Below are 14,246 nucleotides of genomic sequence, written 5' to 3'. Positions count from 1 at the left end.
CCTAGTGCTGGAAATCTACCCCTCTTAAGGCGCTAACGGCTGGCGAACGCTACTGAATTTCTAGGCCCAAATCTGTTAGGTCGGGGCTGGATAAAAGAACTTAAATTAGACTGGGGAGCAGTACATCAAATAGATGCGGGCAAACAGTTGACTTTGCAAGAAGTGTTGAGTGAACATGAGAGTGTGTTCAAGGAGGAACTTGGCACATTTAATGGCCCCCCAGCTAAGACTTATGTAGACAAGGAGGCACCGACAAGGTTTTTTAAACAACGACCTGTGCCTTATGCCATGAAGCCAAAGGTAGAGGCTGAGCTTGACCGTCTATTGAGAGAGAACATACTGGAGCCGGTGAAATGTTTGGAATGGGCAGCTCCCATAGAACCCGTTTTAAAACCGGACAATTCGGTAAGACTCTCTGGAGACTATAAATTGACTGTCAATCGGGTGTCCAAACTAGAGCAGTATCCTATTCCCAAAACAGAGGATCTCTTTGCAAACCTGGCTGGAGGAAAGAAATTCACAAAGTTGGATATGAGTCATGCCTACTTGCAGATTACACTGGATGACGAATCAAAGACGTATGTCACCATAAATACACACAAGGGCTTGTTTACATATAACCGCTTACCGTTTGGTGTCTCATCTAGTCCAGCTATCTTCCAGAGGACAATCGAAGGTGTACTGCAAGGGATTCCACATGTTTCCATCTATCTGGATGACATTCTGGTGACGGGAAGAGCCGACCAGGAGCATCTGAGCACTCTGAGAGAGGTACTACAGAGATTGGAGAGGGCAGGGTTCCGGCTCAAGCGGAATAAGTGCACTTTCCTGGGGAATGAGGCAGTGTTCCTGGGACACAGAGTGGACGCCACCGGGCTCTATCCACTCAAGGAGAAGGTACAAGCACTGCAGGACGCCCCTGCTCCTACAAATGTGGCTGAGTTAAAAAGCTTACCTGGGACTGCTGAACTATTATAACAGGTTTTTAACAAACTTGTCAACTGTGTTAGCACCTCTTCACAAACTACTGCACCAGGAGACACAGTGGTAGTGGGGAGAGGAGCAGGGGGTTTCATTTGAACAGTCCAAGAAACTGATGCTGTCGTCGGATGTGCTGGTTCACTACAATACAGAGAAAGACATCATTCTCTCTTGTGACACTTCACCTTACGGGGTGGGGGCAGTTCTTTCACACTGCATGGAAGATGGAACCGAAAGACCAATAGGGTTTATGTCCCGAACTCTAACACCAGCAGAAAAAAACTATTCCCAGTTAGACAAAGAGGGGTTAGCAGTAATGCTTCGGTTACAGAGGTTCCACAAGTACATATATGGCAGGAAATTCACCATATGCACCAATCATAAACCTCTTCTCTCTCTTTTCAACAAAATGAAAGCAGTTCCACAGATGGTGTCACCCCGGATCCAGAGGTGGGCAGTGACGTTGAGGGCATATGAGTAAGTCATCGTCTACAAGACGGGCAAGTACCATGGGAACGCAGATGCCTTGAGCCGTCTTCCACTGCCAGGCACACCTATCCTTGCAGCTCCAAAGGACAGAGTTTTGATGTTGGAGGACACCGACACGGCACTTGTGACTGCAGAGCAAGTAAGAACATGGACAGGTAAAGATCCAGTACTGTCTAGAGTTCGAGAATATGTGGTGAGGGGATGGCCACAGCATCCGGAAGGGGCTGACTTCACACCCTACAGTGTCAGGAAAACAGAGCTGAGTGTGCAGGATGGTTGCGTGTTGTGGGGAGCACGAGTGATTATTCTACAGCCAGCACGACAGTCTATCCTAGAGCAACTACATCAGTGTCATCCTGGAGTCTCGCGTATGAAAGCCTTGGCTAGGAGTTACTTGTGGTGGCCAAAGCTAGATGAGGAGATAGAAAATCTAGTCAAGACATGCAGCACTTGTCAGGAACACCGGAAGGCACCAGCAGCGGCTCCTCTCCACCCCTGGGAGTGGCCGGATAAACCATGGAGAAGATTGCACTTAGATTATGCGGGTCCATTCATGGGGAAGATGTTCCTCATAATCATTGATGCACATTCCAAATGGATGGATGTTTATCCTGTAAATTCTGCTTCCGCCACTACTACTATAGACTGCCTGCGTCGGAGCTTCAGTAATCAAGGGCTACCGGAGATCGTGGTGAGTGACAATGCCACTTGTTTTGTGAGTACAGAGACAAAAGAGTTCTTGAGAAAAAATGGCATAGTGCAGGTGACCTCGGCTGCATATCATCCGTCCTCGAATGGACTTGCGGAGAGAGCCATACAAACATTTAAGGAGATGATGAAAAGAAGTGCAGAAGGGAGTTTAGCAGCCAAAGTGTCACGGGTTCTGTTCAGCTACAGAATAACACCTCAATCCACCACAGGACTCTCTCCCGCTGAGATGTTATTAGGTCGTAGACTACGCTCCACTCTTGACCTTGTCCACCCAGACCTAAAAAGGAAAATGGAAAACAGACAAAACAAACAAAAAGAGAACCATGACAAAAGAACAAAGAGCCGAAGTTTTGGAGAAGGAGATGCGATCCTTACCAGGAATTTCAGTTATGGACCAAAGTGGATTCCTGGCTTCATAGACTCAATGACAGGTCCAGTATCATACAAGGTCATGTTGGGAGATGGTAGGGTAGTACGCAGACATGAGATCAGATACTTCCCAGACAAGGGGAAATTGAAATGAAGGTTCCAGATGCAATGACTGAAGACAGGGTTGCCCCCAGTTATCCAAGTGCATCTGTGGTGCCACCACCAGGGACAGAGATAATTCCAAGGAACCTATCCGTCAAGAGGAAACCATCGTTGCAGAGTCAGATACTCTGAGCACTGCTCAGGAGCAGCTGGTGGCTTCACCACAGACAAGCAGGGACTTTACTGTTAGACGTTCACAAAGGTATCGCAAGCCACCAGAGAGATTGATACTGAACTGTTTGATTCGTCAAGTATGGAACATGATGAATGGAGACTCCTTATGTGACCCTCAGGAATGGTTGTTTGTTAAGAAATTCATACTGAAATCTTAAGGGTGGAGGGATATAGTAATCTGGGATGTTGTGATTAAGGTTATCCACCAGGTGGTGCTGTGGCCAATGCTGCTACTAAGGTCAGAGGTTTGCTTCCTGTTAAGGTCAGAGGTTTGCTTCCTGTATAGGTCAGCACAAGGTGGAATGGCAGGATGCTGATGCAGGCTGTCTGTAAACGTGTTTCCCAGTTGTTAATAAAGTACTCGTGTTAATTCTACCATCTAGCCTCTGAGTTCATTGTTCCACTTTCTGGATTTATCACAACTATACTGGTCCATGCACCTGAATCAAGCTTTTAGGATACCAGTGATCTGTTTCTATCTTCACAGCACAATGTATGCAATTTGCTTCTATTTTCTGCTTGGTGCTTCTCCAGAGCGGAGCAGTTGAGATTAGCAATACCTATTGGTTACAACACAACTGTAAACCCACACTCCAGCACCCCATAGTGTTGACAACAGCTCATTCATTTTCTAATATCAAGCAATGAGAGAATGGAAGTGGAAATGTGATGGTGCAGCCAGTGCAATCACAAAAGATACCAAAATGCAAGATGTGTCAGTAGCCTGGATGGAAATGCTTATTTTCAGTACAACAACATATCTATTTGTTTTCCTGGCAAATAGTTCATAGTGTATCTTTGAACAATATAGATGGATCCGATCAGAATTTCCACTGGGTCAGACACATACATGAGGGTACCAGAGGAGTCAAAGGTAAACGTTAACGATATATGACAGTAGCGGGTAGCGGTTCTGCAGAAGGCAGCCTTTGCCTCTACAGGATCTGGGGTCCTGCTCTAAAAGGATGAGCATTACACTCACATGGAAGTACTAAGGACCTGAGACAGATGGCAGGGGTCACTGCCGAGTCCAATGTCATCCTCAGTGCCAATAGCAGAGAAGGATTTGATATAAAGAGTGCTACCTGGAGTAGGTTGTGGTATCAAGAACATCTGCATCAATTCCCCCTGACAGGGCGGCCTGCAGACTAGTTAGTGCACCCAATGCGGATGCTTTGAATACTGACATTAAGCGGCCATTTGAACCAACCGGTTTCCAGGAGCTTTGGCGGGGTGTGGGGGGGGGGACATTTCTCAGGGTCTACAGGATCAAACTAATAAAACCAAACTCTGCCCTTCTAATCAGTGGAAATTGACTTCCATGGAAAGAAAAATCAGATGAGGTGTAAAACGGGTGGCTGACCCGTTGCCACCCATTTCCCGCCCTGCGGGAACAATTAAAATTAACCCATTGTCCTGGAACAGGTCACTCTGAATGGACATGAATAAATACCACTAACAATTTATTTTTTGGTCAGCCTTCAACATTTTTTAGCCCATTACATTTATATTTTGGAAGAAAAATTAACATATCCAAAAATCAGTGTACCAAATATTGAAATCTTTAGCACAAATATATGATTCACAAAACAGTAAGAACATCAGAAAGCCCAGAGTGAGAAAATAACATTCAGCCCATCAGGCCCACTCCATCCAGAGTCCATGTATGATTATTCTATTATCAACTCATCCCCCAACCTTACTTTAAAGAATACTAAGTTCCATCAAGTAGTGTCATAATAGCCCTCAATTCCTCATTTTCAACAGATATTGACCCAGCTTCCTTTTAAAATTAAATGGACCACCTTCTGAGAGGCTGTTCCACATATCTGCTATCCCATCTCTAACCTTCCTCAAGGCTTGTGCATTTTGTCTCTTATCCCAAATTATTATTTTCAACATCTGTGTCATGTTCCGCCTTAGTCTTTTCTTTCCAGCTAAAATTTCAGTCTCTTCAGCCTTTCTTCATAACTTAATCACAACCTTGTTATACTAATTTTATCATAATTGTATCTATATCATTAAACAAAAGCTGTACAAAATATGGTTGCAGCGGTAGCCACATGTTTGCCTGAATCATTTCTACTTCTGCAAGATAAAATTGCAAAGACATTAAAGTCTAGTTTTTCCTCTCCCTGCTGCCTGTTGTAGTGAAGTTAAATGGCAGCGGGGGTCGGGGGGGGGGGACTGGAAGCAAAATTGGATGGGTGTCTCACTCTGCCACACTTACAGGGAAGGGGGAGGGAAGAGATCACACCACTGTGGAATATCTAGGCTCACATTAATGCTTTTAACAATCTGTATTGCATCAAGTACATTAAATGTCATTTCATTTGAACACCCATTTTGTTTTTTTGTAATTTTCATTTTTTATGTTGATTTTATGTGTTACATATTTGATTTACTAGGACTGTATATATTTTATTAGAACTGTTTTACATAGTTATTAGCTTTATCATCTGAAACTCACCATAACCACAGAAATTTAAACAATATGGAAGTAAAAGGTACAAAATATAATAAACAAAGGGGCAAAAGCAAAAAAAATCAAGAAAAATGTTTAGAAAATAAAAAGGAGATATGTAAAAGAAAGCAATGACAAATGAGAGACAAGAGGCAAAGAAAAATATTCTTTGAACAGGAGATTAAGTTCTTATGTGTAAAATCTCATTTTTGCTATGATCTCTGTAACCCTGCTACAAGCAGAGCTCTTGCTTCCATTTAGTGGGCTATTTCTACACAAGGCAATATTCTGCATCGTACACATTGCATCACTGCTTACCAGAGTCCATGTCATCACTGTGCGCGTAGGAATCGCAGTGGCTGCTGCAGATACTTGTAAAAGAAGCAATGGAATTCCTATTGCTGTTGCAGTCACTGGGGAAGAAAGATAACATGTTAAGCCTCTTCTCTTACAAATTACGTGCAATTCATGCTGAATATTGTTTTACTCTGTGTATTTAGGCTTGTGACGGATCTTCAGTATGTATGCATAGCTGGGGCTATATTCCGATGGGGAAGGATGCAACACTGATAAATTATGTATTATGAATAATTTGACAGCTGTCTAACACAAAATGTAATTTATCGTGCTCTCAGTATTTTCTTGGGGTTTAGATTCTGGGATATATCTGCAATCGTTTTTTTTTCATGGTTAGTATTTACTCCAGATTATTAACATTGATCATTTTGACTGGTACCTTACCTTAGAAACTGTTTTATCTTTTGATCCTTTCTCTTGTAGTTAAATGGTTTGGTCACACATAGTAAAGCTATCAAAAATGTGTTACAGGGTCTCACCACTGAGTACTCTATAACAATCAATTTATGACCAACTTAATAGTCTGATATTTTGTTTTGGTCTCCATTTCCATAGTTTTTTTTGAGTGCTGTTAGCAGCATCAAGAGCATTGCACTGGACCTAATAAGCAGGATAATATGAACAAGATCAACTGACATGATCACTAAAGTGCCCTAAGCTATGTTTTAAATACTGTTGTCAATTCAGTTCACCGATACAATGTGGGTTAGTGATTCTTCTTCAAGCCAGTTCTAAGATGTCATTGATACTCAATTTTAAAAAATTGGGGTATAGGTAAAGTTCAGATGTAAATGCTGAATACACTCATACTACATTTCTTTGTGCATTATTTTAAACAGGCGTTAACCCATTTAAAATAAACAAGTTGATGCATCCCTAAACTTAGCACAGAGGATATAGTATGAGTACATTAAGTGTTTGTAACTGAACTTCACCAACTGAAAGATATAGCCCAGTGTGTGCTGATGACATTTGTAACTAAACACTTGAATTGTTGTTGGTGCACTATTGAGGAGTTAACTGAATGTTACTTTTGGCTTTTCAGCATTAATAAGCATATAGGCTCGCCCCCATTAACTGTTTCCTGTTTCAATGGATGGGCCAATGTGCAGTCATTAAAGTGCTAAAATATATGTTTTAATACTGCATAATGAGCCATCTACAAAGTGGCAAAATTAATATTCCTGATAATCAGCTGTCAAATGCAATTATGAGTCATTTAAACAGCTGAAATCGCACTGGGATGACTGAGTAATGGAGCATAACAGAGTAACGAACGCCAGGTTTACTGACCCGGAGCTGGAAGACCTACTGGAAGGAGTCACGAAGAGGAGGGCCACATGGTGTGAGATCAATAGCCACACAAGTTCTCCCCCCTCCAAAAGATACATGGTGCAGCAGCCACAGGAGGGTCGGCAGGAAAGGTGCATGCAGTGTCCAGGACTCACAGGAGCTGGCAAGGCATCAGGAAGAAGATATCAGACCTCGAGAATGTGTGTGATATCCGAGTGGTAAGGTCAGAAACTGAGAGAAGCGAGATATTAGGAACAAAACCCAACTGTTTATTTACCCGGTGTAGCAGAGAAACATCTCTTACAGGCTGCAGGCAAGACACACAATTCTTACTGCACGATGGCAAGATGGAGGATTCACCTCTGAGTCATACCCATAATGCAATGCCACATTACCGTATAAACTGGTGTACTAGGACATTGAATACATGACCCATTACCTTAAAAACTGGTGAATGTGAACCCTTAATATTTGGCTCCATCTGGTGGATAACTTAAACATTACATCCCAGATTACTATATCCCTCCCCTCTTAAGTTGAACATTAATTTCTTAACAACATTCTTAAAAAGTCCCATAAGGAAACTCCTTTAACGATAGTCCATACTGAACGAATCTAGCAGGTCGTGATCAATCTCTCTGGTGGCTTGTGAGGCCTTGGTGAACGTCTTACAGTCAAGTCCCTGCTTGGTTGTGGTAGAGCCACCTGCTGCTCCTGAGCAGCACTCAGAGTATCTGACTCTGCTACGATGGTTTCCTCTTGACGAAGGGGTCCAGGTGGAACTGGCTCTGTTCATGGTGGTGGTACCACCGATGCATTTGGATAACTGGGGGCCAACTTGTCCTCCGACATCTCCTTTGGAACCTCCATTTCGATTTCCCCTTGTCTGATCAGTATCTGATCTACATGTCTGCGTACTACCTGACCAGTTCCCACCATGACCATATATGATACTGGACCGGTCATTGAGTCTATGACACCAGGAATCCATTTTGGACCATAACTGAAATTCCTGGTAAGGACCGCATCTCCTTCTCCAAAACTGCGGCTCTTTGTCCTTCTGTCATGGTTCTCCTTTTGTTTGATTTGTCGGTTTTCCACCTTCCTTTTTAGATCTGGGTGAACCAGGTCAAGAGTGGAGCATAGTCGACGTCCTAACAACAGCTCAGCAGGAGAGAGTTCTGTGGTAGATTGAGGTGTTATTCTGTAGCTGAACAGAACTCGTGACACCTTGACTGCCAAACTCCCTTCCGCACTTTTTTTCATCATCTCCTTAAATGTTTGTACGGCTCTCTCCGCAAGTCCATTTGAAGATGGATGATATGGAGCTGAGGTCACGTGCACTATACCATTGTTTCTCATGAATTCTTTTGTTTCTCTACTCACAAAACACGTGGAATTGTCACTTACTACGATCTCCGGTAGCCCTTGATTACTAAAACTCCTACGCAGGCAGTCTATAGTAACAGTAGATGAAGCAGAATTTACAGGATAAACATCCATCCATTTGGAATGGGCATCAATGATTATGAGGAACATCTTTCCCATGAATGGACCCGCATAATCTACAAGTAACCTTCTCCACGGTTTATCCGGCCACTCCCAAGGGTGGAGAGGAGCTGCTGCTGGTGCCTTCCTGTGTACTTGACAAGTGCTGCATGTCTTGACTAGATTTTCTATCTCCTCATCTAGCTTTGGCCACCACAAGTAACTCCTTGCCAAGGCTTTCATACGCGAAACTCCAGGATGACACTGATGTAGTTGCCCTAGGATAGAATGTCGTGCTGGCTGTGGAATAATCACTCGTGCTCCCCACAACACGCAATCATCCTGCACACCCAGCTCTGTCTTCCTGACACTGTAAGGTGTGAAATCAGTCCCTTCCGGATGCTGTGGCCAACCCCTCATCACATATTCTCGGACTCTAGACAGTACTGGATCTTTACCGGTCCATGTTTTTACTTGTTCTGCGGTCACAATTGCCATGTCCATGTCCTCCAACATCAAAACTCTGTCCTCTGGAGCTGCACGGATAGGTGTACCTGGCAGTGGAAGACGGCTCAAAGCATCTGCGTTCCCATGGTACTTGCCCGCCTTGTAAACGATGACATACTCATATGCCCTCAACGTCACTGCCCACCTCTGGATCCGGGGTGACACCATCTGTGGTACTGCTTTCATTTAATTAAAAAGAGATAGAAGAGGTTTATGATCAGTGCATAGGGTGAATTTCCTGCCATATATGTACTTGTGAAACCTCTGTAACCCAAACATTACTGCTAACCCCTCTTTATCTAACTGGGAATAGTTTTCTACCGCCGGTGTCAGAGTTCGAGACATAAACCCTATTGGTCTTTCAGTTCCATCTTCCAAGCTGTGTGAAAGAACCGCCCCCACCCCGTAAGGTGAAGCATCACAAGAGAGAATGATGTCTTTCTCTGCATGGTAGTGAACCAGCACATCTGAGGACAGCATCAGTTTCTTGGACTGTTCAAATGAAACCCTCTGTTCCTCTTCCCACTGCCACTGTGTCTCCTTGCGCAGAAGTTTGTGAAGAGGTGCTAACACTGTTGACAAGTTTGGTAAAAACCTGTTATAATAGTTTAGCAGTCCCAGGTAAGCTTTTAACTCAGTCACATTGGTAGGAGCTGGGGCCTCCTGCAGTGCTTGTACCTTCTCCTTGATTGGATGGAGCCCAGTGGCAGCCACTCTGTGTCCCAGGAACACGGCCTCATTCCCCAGGAAAGTGCACTTACTCCTCTTGAGCCGTAACCCAGCCTTATCCAATCTTTGTAGTACCTCTCTCAGAGTGCTCAGATGCTCCTGGTCGGTTCTTCCCGTCACCAGAATGTCATCCAGATAGATGGAAACATGTGGGATCCCTTGCAGTACACCCTCGATAGTCCTCTGGAAAATAGCTGGACTAGATGAGACACCGAATGGTAAGCGGTTATAGGTAAACAAACCCTTGTGTGTATTTATGGTTACATACTTCTTGGATTCCTCATCTAGTGTAATCTGCAAGTATGCATGACTCATATCCAGCTTCGTGAATTTCTACCCTCCAGCCACGCTTGCAAAGAGATCCTCTGTTTTGGGAATAGGATACTGTTCTAGTTTAGACACCCTATTTACTGTCAATTTATAATCTCCACAGAGTCTTACCGAATTGTCCGGTTTTAAAACAGGTACAATGGGAGCTGCCCATTCTGAACATTTCACGGGTACCAGTATGTTCTCTCTCAAAAGACGATCAAGCTCAACCTCTACCTTCAGTTTCATGGCATACGGCACTGGTCGTTGTTTAAAAAACCTTGGCAGTGCCTCCTTGTCTACATAAATCTTAGCTGGGGGACCATTAAATGTGCCAAGTTCTTCCTTGAACACGTTCTCATGTTCAATCAACACTTCTTGCAAAGACAACTGTTTGCCTCCCTCTATTTGATTTATTGCTCCCCAATCTAATTTAAGTTCTTGTATCCAGCCCCGACCTAACAGGTTTGGTCCGGAACCCGATACTACAACTACAGGTAGCTGTTCCACGGTGTCCCTGTGTTGCACAGTTACAGTAGCTGTAACCAATGTCGCCACTCGTTCACCGGTATATGTTTTAAGCTGCATAGAGCAAGACTTTAACTCTGGAACTTTTGCACGGTTCCACAATTTTGAGTACTCCTCCCTGTTCATTATGGTTATGCCGCATCCTGTATCCACTTCAAAGTTGACCTTAGAGTCATTTACTGTCAGTTGCAAAGTGATAGGATCCACTTTTGGAATGTTTTCTATCATACTATGCATTGTGAACATATCGTCTTCTTTCTCAGCTTCTCCGCAGATGTGATGTGCAGCCATGATCCTCTATTCAGTGCTCTTTTTTGTTTCTTCTTCAAGATGTGATCTGTTTATCCTCGTCGCCAATATGTGATATCCGAGTGGTAAGGTCAGAAACTGAGAGAAGTGAGATATTAGGAACAAAACCCAACTGTTTATTTACCCGGTGTAGCAGAGAAACATCTCTTACAGGCTGCAGGCAAGACACACAATTCTTACTGCACGATGGCAAGATGGAGGATTCACCTCTGAGTCATACCCATAATGCAATGCCACATTACCATATAAACTGGTGTACCAGGACATTGAATACATGACCCATTACCTTAAAAACTGGTGAATGTGAACCCTTAATATTTGGCTCCATCTGGTGGCTAACTTAAACATTACATCCCAGATTACTATAATATGGTAAGCCATTTTCAATACCTTCACAATATTCTTATGCTTGTAGGGCAAGAGGGCTTTTAGTTGCTGGGAACAGAGAGGTACAGAAAGTGTTCCAAAGCAATTGGCCCCTTTCGAAGAAGCCACCCTTAAAATCATTAGCTGTAAGAGCATCAAGAGAGGGCAGATGATAAAGTCGGAGTTCAGGGCTAGTACCAGCATGTTGACCGACTCAGTTACTGTCCTACAGGCACACACTCAGCTGGATTGGCATCACATCGTTTCATGCAATGAAAGTAGTGCTTAAAGAGGGCTATTGAGACTGGGTTTTGATGGTTTTTTCTCTTCTATTTTCTTAGGAATGGAAAAGCAGACTGCTAGCAAGGCTGGTGACCCAGAGTGAGCAAGCACCTCACAGCATTCTGAGCCACTATCACGGTCCCAGTAAACACCAGCACAGCTATACACAGCCTTAAGAATATAGATGGTAAGATTGAGGAAGTAGCACAGGATGAGTCATGATGCATTGGTGAGGAAAGGCAAATGGTGGTGGCTGCTCAAGGCCAGGTACCTGCTGGCTGGAAGACAGCAGGCTGGTTCCTGCCTCTGCTGCAGTGATTTAAACTTCACAGGGCCTCCTTACAAATGTAGACTGCTGTCTGAGCATGATTGGTTACATGAGTCATTTGTGCCTTTGCAAAATACTCGGCAAGGTCTGGGTAAAACTAAAGGCAAACTACTACCCTGGATCTGTACAGTCATTGATAAATGGGTTGCATGAACTGCAGTCTGCCATAGAACACATGGCAACTCGTCCAGCATCTGCAATGAAACTCTGAGGGGCACAAGGGCTGCATTTCTCGTTAATGCTCAGTTGCTATCATGGCTTTGGGCTCAATGTTGCTCTCGACCAAATTCAACAAATCAGGAGATTTATATGCTTTCAGAGATATTAATAGACACATTGAGTTGGTATCCAGAATAGTGGCATGCCTGGAGTAGTCAAGGATCAGGTGGCTGGCTCTCATGCCAACCCTACATCTGGTCCATCAAGTAGCAGGCAATCAGTGAGTCCAATAGCCAGCAGACTTACTCCTTTCACAAGTAGTAGTAGGTTAGGTGCCACACAACTGAAACAAAGGTCAGCACTATGACAGATCACACCAAAAACACCACACAATGGATGAAATAAATGCACTACATTCAAGTTCAACATTATGCCAAGTATTTGTGTGCTGAGGATGAGGACGTGGTATGAGGATTAAGACGAGTACTTTATTGAACAACCGCGAGACAAATTGGCAGGCCTGCTTCCAGGCATTGCACCCTTGCTGACCTTGACAGGAAGCAAACCTCTGACCTTAACAGGAAGCAAACCTCTGACCTTAGCAGCAGCATTGGCTACAGCACCACCTGGTGGATAACCTTAATCATAATATCCCAGATTACTATATCCCTCCCCCCTTAAGATTTCAGTATGAATTTCTTAACAAACAACCATTCCTGAGGGTCACATAAGGAGTCTCCATTCATCATGTTCCATACTTGACGAATCTAACAGTTCAGTATCAATCTCTCTGGTGGCTTGCAAGTCCTTTGTGAACGTCTAACAGTAAAGTCCCTGCTTGTCTGTGGTGAAGCCACCAGCTGCTCCTGAGCAGTGCTCAGAGTATCTGACTCTGCAACAATGGTTTCCTCTTGACGAATAGGTTCCTGTGGAATTGGCTCTGTCCCTGGTGGTGGCACCACAGATGCACTTGGATAACTGGGGGCAACCCTGTCTTCAGTCATTGCATCTGGAACCTTCATTTCAATTTCCCCTTGTCTGGGAAGTATCTGATCTAAATGTCTGCGTATTACCCTACCATCTCCCAACATGACCTTGTATGATACTGGACCTGTCATTGAGTCTATGAAGCTAGGAATCCACTTTGGTCCATAACTGAAATTCCTGGTAAGGACCGCATCTCCTTCTCCAAAACTTCGGCTCTTTGTTCTTTTGTCATGGTTCTCTTTTTGTTTGTTTTGTCTGTTTTCCATTTTCCTTTTTAGGTCTGGGTGGACAAGGTCAAGAGTGGAGCGTAGTCTACGACCTAATAACATCTCAGCAGGAGAGAGTCCTCTGGTGGATTGAGGTGTTATTCTGTAGCTGAACAGAACCCGTGACAATTTGGCTGCTAAACTCCCTTCTGCACTTTTTTTCATCATCTCCTTAAATGTTTGTGTGGCTCTCTCCGCAAGTCCATTTGAGGACGGGTGATATGCAGCCGAGGTCACCTGCACTATGCCATTTTTTCTCAAGAACTCTTTTGTCTCTGTACTCACAAAACAAGTGGCATTGTCACTCACCAGGATCTCCGGTAGCCCTTGATTACTGAAGCTCTGACGCAGGCAGTCTATAGTAGTAGTGGCGGAAGCAGAATTTACAGGATAAACATCCATCCATTTGGAATGTGCATCAATGTTTATGAGGAACATCTTCCTCATGAATGGACCCGTATAATCTAAGTGCAATCTTCTCCATGGTTTATCCGGCCACTCCCAGGGGTGGAGAGGAGCCGCTGGTGGTGCCTTCCGATGTTCCTGACAAGTGCTGCATGTCTTGACTAGATTTTCTATCTCCTCACCTAGCTTTGGCCACCACAAGTAACTCCTAGCCAAGGCTTTCATACACGAGACCCCAGGATGACACTGATGTAGTTGCTCTAGGATAGACTGTCATGCTGGCTGTGGAATAATCACTCGTGCTCCCCACAACATGCAACCATCCTGCACACTCAGCTCTGTTTTCCTGACACTGTAGGGTGTGAAGTCAGCCCCTCTCTAACCCAAACATTACTGCTAACCCCTCTTTGTCTAACAGGCAATAGTTTTTTTCCGCTGGTGTTAGAGTTCGGGACATAAACCCTATTGGTCTTTCGGTTCCATCTTCCATGCAGTGTGAAAGAACTGCCCCACCCCATAAGGTGAAGCGTCACAAGAGAGAATGATGTCTTTCTCTGCATTGTAGTGAACCAGCACATCCGAC

At 44.0% G+C, this 14,246-nt stretch overlaps 1 protein-coding gene across 8 annotated transcripts in view; it reads right to left on the bottom strand.

Annotated features, from left to right (window-relative positions):
* The window catches only part of prex2 (phosphatidylinositol-3,4,5-trisphosphate-dependent Rac exchange factor 2), a 943,088-nt gene that overhangs the window by 438,756 nt on the left and 490,086 nt on the right, over positions 1-14,246 (bottom strand). For all 8 annotated transcript variants that reach the window (XM_085993112.1, XM_085993115.1, XM_085993113.1 and 5 more), the window contains one exon: positions 5,669-5,763. In XM_085993112.1, coding sequence (XP_085849238.1) covers positions 5,669-5,763 — 95 coding nt within the window. The remainder of the gene's footprint in view (positions 1-5,668; positions 5,764-14,246) is intronic.

This window comes from Somniosus microcephalus, chromosome 7 (assembly GCF_052327205.1).
Source record: "Somniosus microcephalus isolate GS21.2 chromosome 7, FLI_Smic_1.0, whole genome shotgun sequence".
NCBI classification, from domain to species: Eukaryota; Metazoa; Chordata; class Chondrichthyes; order Squaliformes; family Somniosidae; genus Somniosus; species Somniosus microcephalus.
Note: the sequence above shows the minus strand (reverse complement) of the source record. Positions and strands in the feature narration are given on the sequence as shown.